Here is an 18,666-nt window from a genome sequence, read left to right as displayed (position 1 = left end):
AGACTGCATTGTTACCTGTGCTAAGAGCTCTGCGTGTCACCTGTGCGGTGAGCTCTCCACGCTGGCTCAAACAGAAATGAAATTCAAAGTTGCGTGCTATTTTCTGTCTACCTGGCCAGTGCATCCGAGTTCAGATTGCCTGTCCAGAGCAGTAGAGCAGAGGTGCACTACTGTAGGATACTATGCCAGATGGAGGCAATAACAGCGCGATTTGGCGACCAACAAACACAAACCGAGGTAATGGTAATACGGATTTCAGCGCTACTCACCTCTCGTCAATTGAGAGTAACGGAAACCAGTTATAAAAGAGCCCTATTATAGGGATAGTAAAGGGCCTCATTGGGGACCGAGTAAGGTAAATCAGTTTAACTCTGTATAATCGTAGTAAGAGAGCGCGTATGTGATAAGACCAAGGGGAGAGACCTGCTGCTTATAGTGAAAATCGCTCTGGTACGACGGGTAAATGAAAGTGAATCCAAAAGAAGACAACTCCATCCATTCATAAAGATCTCTGCCTGTTGAGTCTGGTGACAACAGACCTGTGACTAATGGAATCAAGGTGCTGTAATAGCATGAGCATTTTCCATTGCTAGAGAAGTTGCCTCTGAATAGTAAATATGATTTTCAGATGACTCACAGTCTCTATCCAAAGGATATAAGGAGAAGAATGAGAATCCCATGCTTAACCTAAACTGGTCTTTATCACCTCAATAGTTTCTAACATGGCAAAATATAAAAGGATATTTATTAAATTTTCCATCAAAACAGAACATTGTGTTGCAGGCTTTAATGTTTTGTATACGTCTCGGAAGTTATACTGCAATATGACAGCAAACATTCTATGAATCTATATACATGTTATAGCAGTCTGGGAAAGTCCCTATTCCTGGGACTAATTGGTTCATAGACTTTAAGGCTACGAAGGGGCATCGTGATCATTTAGTCTGACCTCCTGCACACTGCAGGTCACGAACTCACACCCCCCTGTAATAGAATATAACCTCTGGCTGAGTTACTGAAAATCCTCAATCATGATTTAAAAGACTTCAAGTTACAGAGACTGTCATAGTGTAATCGCCTTCTGCCCCTCTGATTGCGACAACAAGGCGGGTTCAGTATCCAGGGGTTTCTGTTTTTATAAACATGCATAACGGACTCGAGCCCCACCACAGTGACCTGGGACACTACATACCATAACCCTCCTGGGCGCCTCTAGGAGGCAATACTTTCCCTGTCGCAATACACCGCAGTCTCGGAGGGTAGCAAAATCCCTTTTAATAAGGAAGAAGACCGAATGCGGCATCCCATGGAGAAATACCGCAGAACAGATATAAACACAAACCAACAAAACCCACCTCCAAATACATTTGGCCAATGTCCTATTCCCCTTAGGGTCTTAAGTCCAGTTACCCCAAAGTCCAACGACCCAAAAGTCTCTGGTCAGTGCCACCCCAGAATTCAAGAGTTTATCTGCAGAGTTTTACCCCCTCAGCCTGGGTGGACATGGGGGAGGGGTAGTCCACACAGGATGTTAAGGGGCACCTTACGTGGGGCAGGGCCAACTGCTCCGCCTCTCCGTGGAGTTCTGCTGCAGCCTTCACCATGACCCACTCCACCACACCAGCTGTGCCGCTCCTCCAGCTATCCGTGCAAACCACTTCACTCCACTCACTGTTCCATGGGCTGCTCCAACACACTGCTAACTGCTCCACTCTGCCAGCCACTTACCAATAGGTCTTCAGGCTCCCCCACGGGTTAACACAGCACTCAGTGATCTCAGCTCAACTCATTCAGTGATTTCAGCTCTTAGTAGGGGAGCCCTGGTGCTGGTAAACCATTGGCCCAACATGAATTCAGCTCAGCAGTCTCTAGATGGACTCCTAATGAAATCAAAATTAGCTCTACTCTTTAACATTGGAGAGAGGAGGATCTGCAATTGGTGTTCCAGGCCCTCAAAAGGGGCCCATACCATCAAGTACACACACACCAGTCCCCAACCTCTCTCAGTTCATGGGGTTTTGGAACCCATGTCCCATGTTTAGCAAGTACCACCCAACTGAGGTTGAGTCATCTCTGTCACAAAGCAGTCCCACAGCTCCCCATTCACACAATCAGGGTGACAAACTTTTTCTTTTTCCTCCTGCCCCAATAACAAAGAAATTGGGGATCCCAGAGCTGTTAAAATAACCATCCCAGTCTGCTGTGGGCTTATGCTAAGTGGGGAGTGGAAATTCCTCCCCAACCCCAAAAATGGCGATCAATTCAACCCTGTGTATGTCAGCAAGACCCACCAGACAGACATCTGGGAAAGTATTCTCTGTTGTAGCTGAGAGCTACTAGCAATTTCAGATTGCCTACAATGGCATGTAGCAAATCTCATCATACCATTCCCTTCATAAACTAATCAAACTCACTCTTGAAAGAAGTTGGCTTTTTTGCCCCCATTTCCCTTGGAAGGTTATTCCAGAACTTCATTCCTCCGATGGTTAGAAACCTTCGTCTAATTCCAAGCCTAAATTTGTTGATCGCCAGTTTTATAACCATTTACTCTTGTGTCAGCATTGGCATTTTACTTAAATAACTCCTCTTCCTCCATGGTATTTACCCCTCTGATGTCTTTAGAGAGAGCAGTCAAATCTCCTCTCAACCTTCGCTTGGTTAGGCCAAACAAGCCAAGCTCCTGGAGTTTCCTTTCATAAGTATTCCATTCCTCCGATCATCCGAGTAGCCCTTCTCTCTACCTGCATTTTCTAAAAAAATCATTTATTTTCTCAAAGAAAGAGATCAGGTTGGTCTGGCATGATTTACCTTTTGTAAAACCATGTTGTGTTTTATCCCAACTACCATTTACCGCTGTGTTCTTAACTTCTCTTTCAAAATTTGTTCCAAGCCTTGCATACAACAGAGGTCAGACTAACAAGCCTGTAGTTTCCAAAATCACTTTTTCCCCCTTTCCTAAAAATAGGTATTATGTTAGCAGTTCTCCAGTCATAGGATACGACCCCTGAGTTTACGGATTCATTGAGAGTATCATGTTTCCTGCCCACTTAGCAAGGACAATGGGACAGACATTAGGCACAGCAGCACTGAGCTGCCAAGCAAAGGGGTTGGTGGTCAGAGAAGCAGAGTGGAATTGGAGCAAAGAGAACTGAGCTGAATCAGGCCTGGTCTACACTACGCGTTTAAACCGATTTTAGCAGCGTTAAACCGATTTAACGCTGTAGCCATCCACACTACGAGGCCCTTTATAGCGATATAAAGGGCTCTTTAAATCAGTTTCTGTACTCCTCGACAAGAGGAGTAGCGCTAAAATCGATGTTACCATATCGGATTAGGGTTAGTGTGGCCGCAAATCGACGGTATTGGCCTCCAGGCGGTATCCCACAGTGCACCACTGTGACCGCTGTGGACAGCAATCTGAACTCGGATGCACTGGCCAGGTAAACAGGAAAAGCCCCGCGAACTTTTGAATTTCATTTCCTGTTTGCCCAACGTGGAGCTCTGATCAGCACGGGTGGAGCTCTGGATCAGCACGGGTGGCAATGCAGTCCCAAATCCAAAAGAGCTCCAGCATGGACCGTACAGGAGATACTGGATCTGATCGCTGTATGGGGAAACAAAATCTTTCTATCAGAGCTCCATTACAGAAGACAAAATGCCAAAGTGTTTGAAAAAAAAATCTCCAGGCTACACAGTGCTGCGTGACAAGCGTTAATGGAAAGCCAGAGACTCAAATGGACACTCATGGAGGGAGGGAGAGGGGTACTGAGGACTTCCAGCTATCCCCACAGGTCCACAGCAGTCTCCGAAAAGTATTTGCATTCTTGGCTGAGCTCCTCAATGCCTGTAGGATTTCAAACACATTGTCCGGCATGGTTTCAGGGAATAGCTCCTCCAATTTACTCCCCCCCCACCCCAAGTAGACACCACGTGAAAGAAAAAGGGAAAGAAATCGTTTCTTGACTTTCTTTCAGATGTCACCTATGTCTACTGAATGCTGCTGGTAGACGCGATGCTGCAGCAGTGAAAGCAGTATCCGCTCCTCTCCCCTCCCTGGTGGCAGATGGTACAAGTATGACTGGTAACCGTCCGTTGTCCAATCCCATCAGCTCCATTGCTTGATAGCTGAATAACTCCTGGCTGGCCTCGAGGTTGAGGCTGGCCAGGGTGGGGCGCGCCTGGGTAAAAAATAGGAATGAAATTCCTGGTCATACTCCAGTAGATGGTACAGAAGCTGGTAACCGTCTTCATCATAGCAACTGGGGCTGAGCTTCCATCAGCCCCCCCCCTTTTCCTGTGTAAAGAAAAAGATTCTGTACTGCCTGGACTATCATAGCAGTGGGGATGCTGGGCTCCTCTCCCCTGCACCGCTTAATGTCTGCCTGGACTGTCATAGCCCCGGGAGGCTGCCTCCCCCTCATTTTTATCTCACTAACAAGTCATCTGTTTCTTATCCTGCATTCTTTATTAACTTTCATGACACAATGGGGGGGGACAACTGCCACGGTAGCCCAGGAAGGTTGGTGGGAGGAGGGAAGCAACGCGGTGGGGTTGTTGCAGGGGCAACCCCCTGTGAATGGCATGTAGCTCATCATTTCTGCAGGATCTGACACAGGAGCAGCTGTGCTCTCTGGATACACTGGTTCTCTAGTACACTTGCCCCATATTCTAGGCAGGACTGACTCTATTTTTAAGAGAACCATAAAGGAGGGATTGACTCAGGGAGTCATTTCCCATTTTTGCTTTGCCCCTACGGCCAATCTCAGCCAGGGGCACCCATGATAGCAGCAGACAGTAACGTACAGAGGGACAGATAACCGTCATCTCATTGCCAATTTATGGCACCAAAGGCAGAGACAGTACAGAACGACTTGGATAACCGTTGTGTCTTGCTATCAGTTGCAAAAGCAAATGAATGCTGCTGTGTAGCGCTGTGGAGTATCGCCTCTGTCCGCAGGGCATCCAGCGTAACACATACGGTGACTGTAAAAAAAAATTAAAAACAAACCTGGCGCGCATGAACTGGGCTCCATGATTGCCGTTGCTAAATTGGCGTCTGCCAGGGCATCCAGGAGGAAAAAAGGCTATACCGAAATGATTTTGTCTGCCATGCTTTTCCCGGAAGGAAGGATATGACTGATCGACATTTACCCAGAACCACCCGCGCGACAATGATCTTTGCCCCATCCAGCCACTTGGGCTCTCAACCCAGAATTCTAAGCGGCAGGGAGACTGCCGGGAACTATGGGATGAGCTATGATAATAGCTAGCACCACAGTGCAACACACATTCAAATCGACGCTAGCCTCGGACCATGGACGCGCACTGCCGAATTAATGTGCTTAGTGTGGCCACGTGCACTCGACTTTATACAATCTGTTTTATAAAACCAGTTTATGTAAAATCGGAATAATCCCGTAGTGTAGACGTACCCTCAGTGCCTCAGGCTGAGCTTCATTTTGAATGTGTGTGTCTGTTAATGCTGTAATTAATCAGATGTGTGTGGTGACTGGGGAGGAAAGAAATTGGATATGAGGCCTTCGTCTATAGTGAGGTTCAAAGGCAAGGTAACGTTTCAGCCAGTCCAGAGTAAAATGTGTAATAATTGTTAGAACCTTGCAAACATTGAAGCACCTGCTGAAAGACAGTTTGAGCTAACTTTAAGAGAGGAAAATAAAGCTTGCAAACCTTAGGTTGCAGTCAGGTAGTTCAAAGGCAGTTATTTTTGTCTGAAATGCAACAGCTATTTTAGTTTACCAACTAAGCCAGAGGAGGCTTTGTAGTAAAATAAACTGCAGTTTAATTTTATTTGCTGCAACTGCTAAACAACACTTTTACTGGAGTTTAGGGTGAGATTACCTTTCTTTCATACTTCGTTACAGTTTTTTTGTAATTGCAAATTTACTGACTGCTGCCAAGGGTAGACTTCTTAATATGCTAATCAGTTCAAGACTTATACACTGTATAAACACTCTTTATATTAATTTATACGACTCTAGCACCTAGGAACCTCAGACAAAGACCAGGGCCCAATTTGTGCTATGTGCTATACAGACAAATAACAAGACAGTTGCTAACATAGAGAGCTCACAGTTTTTATGTCTGAGGCATTGCAGCGGACAGCAAAACAGGCACACCAGGTGGGTGTGGTAACAATAAAATGAACAGACATGAGCAGCAAACAGAAGTCATAGCTCACTGCTTGCCTAATCAGGCACACAGGAGTGGTGTGTAGCAGTCAAAGCAAGAGTAAGTTTTAAGGAGAGATTTAAAAGGAGTACGAATTTTGATGAGGTGGTTTCCCCAAGCATGGGGTGAGGGGAGGGTGACATTGTAGAAAGTGCAGAGATGATTGAGAGAGAAATGGACAAATGAGTGATCAAGTCTAGTGTCACTGGCAAAGCAAAAGTGGGAATTGGTAGCTCAGTAAGACAGATCTTACAGACTGCATGGAACTGAATGTAAATACCAGGAGATTGTTTGATATGATGTAGGAAAGGGAGCCAAAGGAGGGATGTAAAGAGGGGTCTAATGTGGTCAGAACAGTGACCCAGGAAGATTATCCTCGTAGCAGGTTTTGCCTGGATTTCAGATGAAGTGTATAATTGGTGTCAAGACCAGAAAGGAGATTACAGTAGTGAAGGCGTGAGATACTGAGAGCCTGATCTAGAGTGTTGGCAATCTAGACAGACAGAAGAAGCAGATTCTTTAAAATGTTATGTTGGTAGGCACGGCACGACTTGCATATGGCATGACTGTCTGAATGTGGAGAGAGGGCAGGGTTCAAGATTATGCCCAGATTATATATTTGAGTGACTAGGATAATGATGGTGTTTATCTGTGGTAACAGATATATTGGGATTGGGGAGGAAGGTTTCAAGGGGCAGATCAAAACCTGAATTTTGGCCACATTGATCTGGAGTTGCTTGATAGACATCCAAAAGGGGTATCAGAAAGACAAAACAAGATGTGGGACTGTTTAAAAATTAGATAATAACAGATTTGATTTTGATTTTATTTAAAAAAAAACCAATGTCTGGAACACATCTACTCACCCTTTTGGTCTTCGGGGGTAACAATAATAATAATAATTAATAATAGTAATAATAATAATTAATAAATCAGCCTGAACCAGGAGAGGGGTAAGTGTAAAGGACATAGCACATGGGATAGGAATATGAGAAACTTCGATGTAGATGCTTTTTCCAAAACTCATTGAAAGCTATAAATCCCTATGGTTTGTGTGTCAAAAAAAATATTTCGTGTAATTTTCAGAAAGTGTGATAAGCTTTTTGATAAAGGCAGTCCTCTTGTAAGTGTCTGTAAGACCTTTAGAATGTTTTGCCTACGTGTACGTGACTGCTCTTCTGCTCATGTGAAATGCACAAATTGTCATTTTGTCTACAAGAAGCTGCTTTCCCTAGATAGCTCTGCAATGTGCAATAGGGGGAGAGCCAAATGTTTACCATCTTGTTAACACCACTTACACAGTCACAAAACATGAATTCAGTTTTAGAGATATGGCCTTAATCTTGGCTCAAAATATACTCACATCTGTGGAATGAAAGACTTCGTAGACGTAATCTCAGTCTCTTTAGGGGTGTGTCTCAAATACACACCCCTAAAGAGACTGAGATTACGTCTACTTGCTGATGGATTCAATGACAGGTCTGTAATTAGAGTCAGTGTATATCAGATTTGTGCAGCATGGGAAATCTTGTGCTCTCTTTGCTGTGTACCAGCTTTGGATATTCAGACAGCTGATGTCACACAGTTGTAGGGATCAAGGCAGTAGACCTCAAATCAAAACTAGTTGGCCATTATTTGTACAGTACAGCAATGAATATTGGCTGTTTAAATGATGTGCATTTCAAGTTCAGAGAAGATGCTCTTTATGTTGTTGTGAACTGTCTCAACGAAAACCATGAACTTGCTATTCTGGATCTCAAGAAAAGTTATCTGAGGTTTTAAAAGTTGGAATTTATTTTGAAAGACACATTCAGATTTTCTACTTCATCTCAAAATTCACCAGCAAGGTCAAACTCTTAGTAATTCTTTTGAGACAACTATGAGCTAATTTGGAGTTATCTACCATGTATGCTGGTTGCTAGTTTGCAAGGGAACTGAAGACAGTGATTAAAAAAAATTCCTACCTGGCTGTCACTCCTTTTAAACGCGTTGCAGAAACTGAATCAGGATCAGTCATAGCCCAAGTTATGTTAATTCTTAAAAAGATAAACATATATTGCATGATCGACTTCACCACCATTATGAAACCTTGGAGAATCCCTTATTCCTGAGGCTTTGTAAAAACTAGAAAGTGCTGTGCTGGAACTCATAGCAATGAAAGCTAATTTTGGCCTTTATGTTCCAAAAATTATTCTTAAGGATAGGAGATGTGAAGGGGTAAATATTTCTGGCTATTTAGAGGCAAATCTGTAGAGAAGTCCAGCATCCTTGAAATTACCATTGATTGCTTGGGTAATAACAACCATCATTCACGTGATTTCAGTGCTTTGAATCTACACAGTAGCCTACTGATACAAACAATTTGGCTCTTTGTGGCAAATCTATTAGACCACTTTACACAGATATTGAAAGAGGAGGGAAAAGGAGAGTGTCTTCACAGTGGTTGCCTCTAAAATCGTATGTAAATACCATTAAATCCACCACAATCATACATAAATATTTAACAAGGCTTTTAACCACTAGGCCATCAGTCTGTCAGAATATATTGCTCTTGTTAGAAATGCTATTTTCATTGACTTGTATCACTGAAGTGGCAGAATGTGCATTTTCTGCAATTAATTTAGAACAAGCCCACTCACTCGTAGACAGGAAAGCACATTCCTGGGCTTGCTGTAGATATGAATGAATTGGCCATGTGTAGATACTTTCTCCTGTTACAAATATTTGCACTGTAAAAAATGAAAGAAATAGTATTTTTCAATTCACCTAATACAAGTACTATAGTGCAATCTCTTTATCATGAATGTTGAACTTATAAATATAGAATTATGTACAAAAAAACTACATTCAAAAATAAAACTGTAAAACTTTAGACCCTACAAGTCACTCAGTCCTACTTCTTTTTCAGCCAATTGCTAAGACAAGTTTATTTACATTTGCAGGAGATAATGCTGCCCGCTTCTTGTTTATAATGTCACCTGAAATTTAAAAAGGCATCTATGTGGTATTGTGGTAGCCGGCACCGCAAGATATTTACGTGCCAGATGTGCTACTCATATGTCCCTTCATGCTTCAACTACCATTCCAGAGGACATGAGTGCATGCTGATGACACATTATTTTTTAACAAGTGTCATCAGCATGGAAGCGTGTCCTCTGGAATGGTGGCCAAAGCATGCAGGGGCATATGAATGTTTAGTATATCTGGCATGTAAATACCTTGCAGTGCCAGTTACAAAAGTGCCATGCAAACGCCTGTTCTCACTTTCAGGTGACATTGTAAATAAGAAGTGGGCAGTATTATCTCCCATAAATGTAAACAAACTTGTTTGTCTTAGTGATTAGCTGAACAAGAAGTAGGACTGAGTGGACTTGTAGGCTCTAAAGTTTTACATTGTTTTGTTTTTTGTTTTTGAGTGCAATTATGTAGCAAAAGAAAATCTATATATGTAAATTGCACTTTCACGATAAAAAGATTGCACTACAGTACTTGTATGAGGTGAATTGAAAAATACTATTTCTTCTTTGAGTGCTTACTCATGTCAATTCCATTCTAAGTGTGTGCATGCCCACATGCACAGTCGTCTGAGTTTTTTGCCTTAGCGGTATCCGTAGGGTCGGCTGGAGTGCCCCCAGCAGTGCCGCGCTCTTTGCATTGATATATTAGCTGCTGCTCACCCTATGTCCTCTCAGTTCCTTCTTACCGCCTGTGATGGTTGGTTGGAGTGCCTCGTCTTGCATCACAAGTGGTTCTTACAGTCCATTGTTCTGTCTCCTTTGTTGTTAGTTGATAGGCTCTTAATTAGATCTTTAAGTTAAATATTAGAGTACTAGTTTAGACATTAGAGTCCCGGCAGGAATTTTGCCTCAGCTAGGACTTTAAGCCATGTTCATCGTGCAGCCCCGTAGAAAGAATAAGTGCAGGATCTGCAGAAACTTTCACCCTCAAACTCCGAAGGAGTGGGATATCTGCTTGAGGGCCTTCCTCGTGGAGGCTATGCTTCATCCTACCTCGGAGCCCTTTCAATCAGACTCCATGCTCAGCACCTCAGCATCAGCGCCATCAGCACCGGAATCCACCCAGGACCATTCTCCCTCTCCGGTGCCAAGAAGTGGTCAAAGTTGAAGGGCCTGCTGCACTGCAGAAAAAGCGAGCTTTGGGCAAAGGACCTGTGTCAGGCCCTGTGCCCACTCCAGAGCTGCTTAGGGGTACCTCTGCAGTCGTACCCCTTAGTCCAGCCAGGAACCTGACCAACCCCTAAAGCAGCGGAGCCACCCCGATCCCCGGACCACAGGCATTGGTCCACATGACCACAGCCTCAGTCCCCGGTTAGAAGACATAGATCCCTGATGCCAGAGTCTCCACCTGCAAGGCACGGGATATCTGAGTCATGACGCTGATCCGCGTACCCGTGGTATTGTCAGGCTTCCTGCCAGAGTTCACCATGGTGCAGATCACCATAGCCTAGGCGATCTCCCAGACAGTGATCCCCCTGGTATGGGATCATTCCCAGTTGTGACACAGGTCTCTGACTCCTCAGTACTGCTCTTCAGGCAGGCATTGGTCCTCACCCTCTCCTTACTGGTCGCAGACAAGGGTCAGCCGATAGACTCAGGCATCTACGGTTCCACCCTGGTTGCCGGAAGGGAGAGTTCAGCCCTTCACCTACGAGAGCCGAATCACTGATGGCCCCCAAGACTGGCAGGGCACTGGCAGTGACCGTGTGGCAGCAGGGGCAGTGGCCTGCCCAGTGGCAGTACTGGGGCCCATGAGGTGTACCCGGCATTCCAGTCCCATACTCCCACCATTCCTCTCAGGGCATATCAGACAAACTGCCTCTGGCACAGTCTGCACCTGAATCAGAGCATGGTGCTGAATCTGATGTGGGGGCAACACAATGGGCCCGGATGCCCAAGCAGTCATCCCCGGACGAGCAAAGGGAAGCCACTTCCCCCTGCTGTGTAGTCGTCTTTATTGTCTCTGGACGAAGTGGTGGCGGGCCTCTCACAAATGAGTAGCTCCCCTGACGACTTCCAGGAGTACCAGACCCTGCTCAAAAGGGTGGCTGCCAACCGAACTTGGAAGTTGAGGAGCTAGCAGAGGAGTCCGATGACCTCTTTAAATTCATACCCTCTTTCACTCTGGCACAGGTCACGTTGCCCGTCCATTCATGGGTCCTTAAAATTGCCAAGTCTGTGTGGTAGACCCCCTCTTCAATTCTGCCTACCTCCAAGAAGGCAGAAAATAAGTACTATGTCCCCTCAAAGGGATTTGAATACTTGTATACCCACTCTCCAACGCAGTATCTCTGGCAATGTCCATCATTAACTAAAGGGACAGGCAGGAACAGGCGAGTGGCACACCAAAAAATAAATATGCCAAGAGGCTGGACTTGTTTGGTGGGAAAATTTATTCGACAGCCAGCCTGCAAGTTTGGGTGTCTAACCATCACACCCTGCTAGGCAGGTACAACTTCAAGCTGTCAGACCCCATCAGCAAGTTCAAGGAGGGCCTTCCACAGAACCGAGCCTGGGAATTCACCGCTTTGGAGGAAGAGGGCAAAGCGGTGGCAAGGGGCACTCTCCAGATGGCCTGGGACGCTGCGGACTTGGAAGCCAGGGCGGTTGCCTCTGCGGTGGTCATCAGGCGCAGCTCCTGATTGCAGTCCTCTGGGCTGTCCCAAGAGAGGCAGACTACCCTTCAGGACCTCCCATCTGAAGGTGCAGGGCTCTTTTTGGAGCTGACCGATGCATGGCTGTATGGCCTTAAAGACTCCCATGCCACCCTCCATTTCTTGGGCCTGCACACCACTCAGCAGGCTAAAAACCTGTTCCATCCCCTGCCTCCTCTGCCTCCACTGAGGTCCTGGGGTTCTCACAAGCAACTCCTCATTCAGGAGACTGATAACCTCCTACACTTGGGGGTGGTAGAGGAGGTCCGTTCAGACTTGTTTATTTCCTAATCTCAAAAGCAAAAGGGGGCCTCACACCCATTCTGAACCTGCGCCACCTCAACAAGTCTCTCAAGTAGTTAAAGTTTTGCGTGATCTCTTCGGCCTCCGTTATCCTCTCCCTCGATCTGGGAGACTGGTACACTGCCCTAAATTCGAAGGATGTATATTTCCATTTTCCTGGGGCACAGGTGTTTCTTCCATCTTGTGTTGAGCCACTGCCATTTTCAATTCACCATGCTGCCCTCTGGTCTCTCATCAGCCCCAAGAGTGTTTACAAACTGCAGAGCACCAGTGACCAGTTACCTGAGGCACCGAGGCATACAAATTTATCAGTACCCGATGACTGGCTAATAAAAGCTGGTCCGGGGATCAGGTGCAACAGCATCTTGATCTGGTTTGTTCCACCTGTTGCGACCTGGGGCTGTTGATAAATAAGAAAAAAAATTACCTCAATTCCAGTTCAATGCATAGAGTTCATTGGAGCTGTCCTTGACTCTACTCTGACCAGAGTCTTCCTCCCTGAGGCTCAGTTTCAAGCCATGGCAGACCTGATCTTGTGCACGCAAGGCCATCCTCTCGCCACCTCTCATTGAAAGGATTAAGCCATTCTGCAAGTCAACGCAATTGTTCACCACTGTGTCCAACAGGATGAAAGGTCGTCCAGTGTCCGCTCAAAGAATGTCGTCTTCAATCAGTGCCTGCATTCGCTGCTGTTATGATCATGCAAAGGTGCCACCTCCGGCAATTGTAACTGCCCACTCAACCAGGGCAAGCCTCTTCAGCAGCTTTCCTAGTCCAAGCACCTATCCAGGACATCTGTAGGGTGGCCACCTGATCGTCCATCCACACATTCACATCCCATTACACACTTACACAGCAGGCTTGGTTTGATGCTGGCTGTGAACTCCAAGCCCACCTCCAAGGATACTGCTTGTGAGTCACCTAGAATGGAATCGACATGAGCAAGCACTCGAAGAAGAAGAATGGTTACCTACCTTTTATAACTGTTGTTCTTTGAAATGTGTTGCTCATGTCCATTCCATTGCCCGCCCTCCTGCCCCTCCATCGGAGTTGCTGGCAAAAAGGAACTGAGGAACTGGTGTAGGATCGGCAGAGCCTAATATATCTATGCATGCGCACATCTCCTACAAATACCTTCACCCTTTTCACCATGCTGCCACTTGGGTGGGGAAAGACTGTCAAAATTCATAAAGGCACCCCCTTATTCTTCTTCAGGTTCCTCCTTAAAACTGTGATATATACAGAAAACTGCCATCTGAGAATGGCGAAGCAGGTAGGAAATTGTGATTAATGCTACCAACTGGCTACAAATTGTTCAAACAGTTAATCCATGTTAAAACATCCACCATGGGCAGTGTCTAGCACAATGGGGCCCCAACTCTGGCTTGTCTCTGGGCCCTACCACAATTCAAATGTTTAATAATCATCAGATCTTTATTCCCTCATCCTCCCCTATGCTCTCCCCAACTCATTTATTTATTTCATCCATCCATTGTGTCTTGTCTTTTTAGATTTTAAATCCTTTGGGGGCGGCGGATGTATGTTTGTGGTTGAAGCTTTTAGAGCCTACCAAAATATAAATGATAATAAAGATACAAAAGTTGGCAAGCCAGAAAGTTCAAAGCTCATAGGTGCAGGCAGATTCCAGCTGGTCATACAGAGCATTCCTTTCCTCTCAGAGTAGCACTGATTTTTTTTTTTTTTTTAACAATCCAGGTTTGAAGTAGATCATTCAGTAACATTAGTGGGAGCTACTATTCCAGCCTTCTAGAATAGACGGTTTGAGCAGAATGACCAAACTAGGTGCCTTGAAAAGCAACAATTCAGAATTTGGAGTATCTGATCCACCTCCAGACCATAACGGTGCAACTTACAGATACATGACAACACTGATGTCACTCTTAGAAATACAGTGTATTATTAACAGTCGTCTTTCTTTGAGAAATGGAACACCTTGGTGTTCATTGTCCCCACACTTGTGAGCTGAGGTTTCTGGGGTACCCACAGGACGATGGTTTTAATAGTTAAACCATCTTGATTGCATACTGTACCTACAGCACCAAACTGATAGAGACATAGACATGCTCCAGCCAGCTCTTGGAGCGCTCCCCATCAGTAATCATATATGTGGCTGGAATAAAGGGCTGTCCATGATGGGCTAGTGTGTTTCTTTTTGGTGATCTGTATGTCAGAGGTAGTATGTCGCTGGGGTTATTTTCAAAGCATCTTATTTTTTTAGATAAATACCACAGTAAACAATGGCACAAGCCTACAGTTCGTAAATGGGCAGAGTACTATTTAATGCTGTGTTATATATGACCTACAAATATGGTTTGAAAATGTGTTGAGTGCCCAAATGAACAGGAAAAAACAGAGGCATTTCAGCACATGTCCTGTGCTTTCCAGCCTTTCTCTTTTAGCTCTGAAGTAGAGGCGTGGTGATGGTGGGATACTGCAGCATGTTCCCCAGGTGGTGATGTAGCATCCGGTAGGAAAGGGCATTGTAGCTAGTCTATTTGGGTGATGGAAATCTGGTTTGTTTTTCAGTACTGTACAGTAGGGGCGTTTGAAGTATCTTATACAGGGTATAAAATAATACTGTTAACCTTTGCTGTATGGGAAATAAAATGATTGACCGGTAGAAAACAGGTTCCAGCACTCTTGGGCTCTAATATAGTGAAATGTCACACTAGCAGGATTAGTCATTACATGGGAAAGGTGTTTCGCTTCATTGACCTGCCAAAAAAGTAAGAATTAGGAAAATGTTGCTATGTGTCTTGTCTTGTTTGAGGCATCCAGCCCAACAACTTTCATGGCTCAATTCTGTTCCTGTGGAAGTCAATGGAAAGCACACCATACCCATCATTGACTTTAATGGGAGAAGGATTTGAACCTTAAAATTGTAGCAAATAATTATTCCTGTCCTCTGAGGTCCTGGGTCCCTCCTGTGAGGTGCAAAGTACCCTCAACCCCAGAGATTTAAAGGAGTTTAGGGCATTCAGCATTTCTAAGGATTGGCCCAATAACTGCACTTTCGCTTTTCCCTTTGACATTTTTCTTTCTCACTTTTTTATTGGAAAAATAAAACAATAAAATAAAATCAAAATAAAATGGAAAATATATCTGATATTTTCAAGTGTAATATCCTCTTTGTCTGATTGCATCCTCCTGAGGATCTGTAATTGAGAAGAAAAGGACAAGTTTGTGAAATGCAGTCCCCTAAACTCAACATAGGTCGATGGTGAAAACCTTGCTTAATCTGTGTCTTAATTTTAAATAGACCAAGCCTAAATTGTAGTGTAGTGACCTTCTTTTAAAAGAATAAAATCATAGAAAAGTTCAATAATAATTTCATTTCTTTACAGATAATCCTGAAATAATCAGCAGGGATGGAATGGAATGTCAAGAGACCTCATTGAGAATGGCAAAACATTGTTATTGTACATACTATCCTGTCTCCTCTTCTCTAGAATTGCCACAAACTGCATGCTAAGTAAAGATTTTGTTCTTATGGACAGATCAGAAATTCTAAAAAGCTAGTGCTGCTGTATTGTATATGAATATTACATATTGTATGCTTAATATATTCCAGCCTAAAATAGTTAACTACCTGATACCAGCTGTGATGTTTCAAGACATAAAGGGTAACATTTTACTTTTAAAGATTTTTATAAACACAGTTTACTTCATAGGAATATTTATTATCTCCATAACTATAGCTAATGCAAATGGCCCCATTAATTTAGTATTATAAGATTCACAATTTTATGAATCTTTCAAGTTTAGCAATAATTAATTTACGTTGACTAAAATATATCCCAGTTGCAGGTTTGATTTTTAATCCTAATTATTGTTATTGTAACCGAGCAGAAAAACCAGAAGTCTTGTGTTTATTACCCTAGTCTGCTGACTCCAGTACAAAGAAAGGAAGTGAAACAAAACCCAGTACCCTGCTCATCACCCTGTAAATCTAAAATTTTAATAGTAAATCCAACGTAAAGCACAAATTCTTTAGCTAGACATAAGTTGATATTTGACTTGTATAGAGAAGCTGCATTGAATCATGGGACAGCAGAAAAAAATTAAAATTTTGCACGGTATGAACTTCATACCCCCAAACAACAGAGTCTTAAATATTATTTTACGAGTATATTTATAATGTTTTTAAAAGAGACTTTGCAGAAGTGCCTAAATTTTGCCACATCAGACTTGAAGGAAATGAGGTTGATGCCAATAATCTAATCCACAATAAGTGACTAATCTTTTAAACTCTCAGTCAGGTTACCTAAAAGAACCAAGTTGCTATTGAGGTAACTTCTATCAAGAGCAACAACAACAAAAAGGCTGCAGATGAGGAGATTTGTAAGATATCCTAATTTAACTAAAATTGAGTTCAGTCACTGAAAACCTGATAAGTGACTTTAATCTAGATTATTAACTAAACATTAAAAATGTAGGGAGAGTTTCAGTTTAATAAATCATTACTGTTCTTGCATTTTTTTAAAATTGAATTAAAGGGTTGTAACCGGATTACAGCATGGAGAGAAAAAAAACTAGTTATTTTAACCTTTTTCTTTAAAAACATATTTTATGTCACAGAAATATGAAGATATCTTTAATACAACTATATACATATTATATATATACATACATACATATATATGGATGAAACAGATTTTAATGTTTACTTTTTTAAATACATTGTTGATTTACAAGGTAATTATATATGTACAATTAAAATTTCATTTAGGTTTGGTTTGATTTGTTTCCAGCACTACTGTACCAAATATTTCATATTTTACATTTTGTATGTTGCACACATCACAAGTACGTAGTTTTAAAATTATTGTTTAAAAATGAAAACAGCTGTTATAAGTGAATATTATGTATAATTGTTGGCAACATCAGTTTTCTATGTGGACATAGTTAGTGATTGCAGTACTTTAACTTAACCTTTTCAGATTGATTGTAAACTATTCTAAACTTTGGCAGCACTGCCTTTTCTGAAAGGCACTAACGGTATGATTAGTTGTGTAGGAAATTATTTTCCGTTCTAAATTTTGTTTGTCAAATGTCTAATTACTATCTATTTATATTAAAGCTGTAGATCTGATCACCCGAAAGAAAAAAAATCACAATCTGATTGTAAAATTAACATAGTGGTTGTAATGTTGCATTTGTTTTATTTTGTAAAAAAAAATGTATCTTAACTCCTGTTACTTTAGCAGTTAAGGTATCACCATTATGTACTATTGAAACACTAATATCTGTAGACTTTCTCAGTCATTATTACTAGGTAGTTGACATTGCAACTTGCCTATATCTGTCGAAGTTGTTTTTATTTGTTTTTAATAATAGTTCATTTAGACATTTTGGTAGCTTATTGTACAAGACTAAATGGTAAATTATCCCGATTGTTTAAATATTTTATGTAGAGGACTGTTTAAAACATTGTTTTGTGCAAACTTTTTATGTTTCATGATGATTATTCTATAGTTTTTTACGGTTACTTCAGTACTACTATTTTTTGCCCATTCGTGACGTTCAGACAAACCTACAAAACAAAAGAGAAAATGTATTTTTAATATGAGATCCACGTTCCAACTTTATAACTTTGTGATATTCCTAAAAACTATACAAGTACAGATCTGTGCTAACATAAGGAGGCAATTACACAGATGTGCAAATAAATGTTCAACAGATTCTGCATTTTATTTATTATCAAATAATTTTTAGAACAATTACAAATTTGGGAAGATCTAAAACTATTTTTCTGTATAAATATTATTTGCCAAAACTTTTTTATATGTTTTAAAAAAAAACTATAATGATGGTGAGTAAATCTTAAATGCTTTATTTAATTTAAAGAAATAAATAAACTCCCCAGAAAGAACCATGAGATGGGCCAACGTCGAAATAGTAAATACTAGAGCTGAGACATGATTTCAAGTTACTTGAGATGTCTCAGTATTTATTTTCTATAAATGAAACAGCACTTCACCAAAATACCTTATCATTTGCCTCTTTCATACAAAATGTAATTGACTGCACTTATACTGAATATTTCAATAACAGTTAAAGAAATCCCTTCTTTCCTGCCTTTTACGGTAACCATTAGCAATCTGTTAAATATCTATTATATTTTTGTTGTAACATTAAGTTCATTCACCCAATGTGCAACCGCTCAAATAAAAAGAAGCATTTTAAAATGGTTGCAGCAGCACAACATTCTTTCATTGTTGTAACGTTGAGAAGAGCAACTGGGACAACAAGTAAAGTGAGCCAAAAGTCAAAAGAAGATGAGCATGGTATTTTTTAAAACCATTTTTTGTTTGCGGCAAGTAACAGAGATGAAATACCCTAAAATGAAATGACCTGCCTCATGATGAGCAAACAATGACTTGCAGGGGGATGGAATTCTCCTTTTTTTTCTCCTTCCCCCTAGTCAGCCGGAGCTATTACAGCAGCATCCACAACTGGTGTACACATCATTTCTAGGAGGG

General features: G+C 42.2%; 1 protein-coding gene across 11 annotated transcripts in view; it reads left to right on the top strand.

Moving 5' to 3' along the window:
* The window catches only part of MBNL2 (muscleblind like splicing regulator 2), a 180,712-nt gene extending 162,338 nt beyond the window's left edge, over nt 1–18,374 (top strand). For 7 of the 11 annotated variants that reach the window (XM_032771445.2, XM_032771443.2, XM_032771440.2 and 4 more), the window contains one exon: nt 15,529–18,374. In XM_032771445.2, coding sequence (XP_032627336.1) covers nt 15,529–15,656 — 128 coding nt within the window. In that variant the 3' untranslated portion in view covers nt 15,657–18,374. The remainder of the gene's footprint in view (nt 1–15,528) is intronic. The other 4 variants (XM_032771444.2, XM_032771441.2, XM_032771439.2 and 1 more) reach the window with 1 other exon arrangement.
* The last annotated feature ends 292 nt before the right edge of the window (nt 18,375–18,666 follow it).

Source organism: Chelonoidis abingdonii, chromosome 1 (assembly GCF_003597395.2).
Source record: "Chelonoidis abingdonii isolate Lonesome George chromosome 1, CheloAbing_2.0, whole genome shotgun sequence".
In the NCBI taxonomy this organism is placed as follows: Eukaryota; Metazoa; Chordata; order Testudines; family Testudinidae; genus Chelonoidis; species Chelonoidis abingdonii.
The sequence above is the reverse complement of the archived record's forward strand: the minus strand, read 5'-3'. Positions and strand labels throughout refer to the sequence as shown.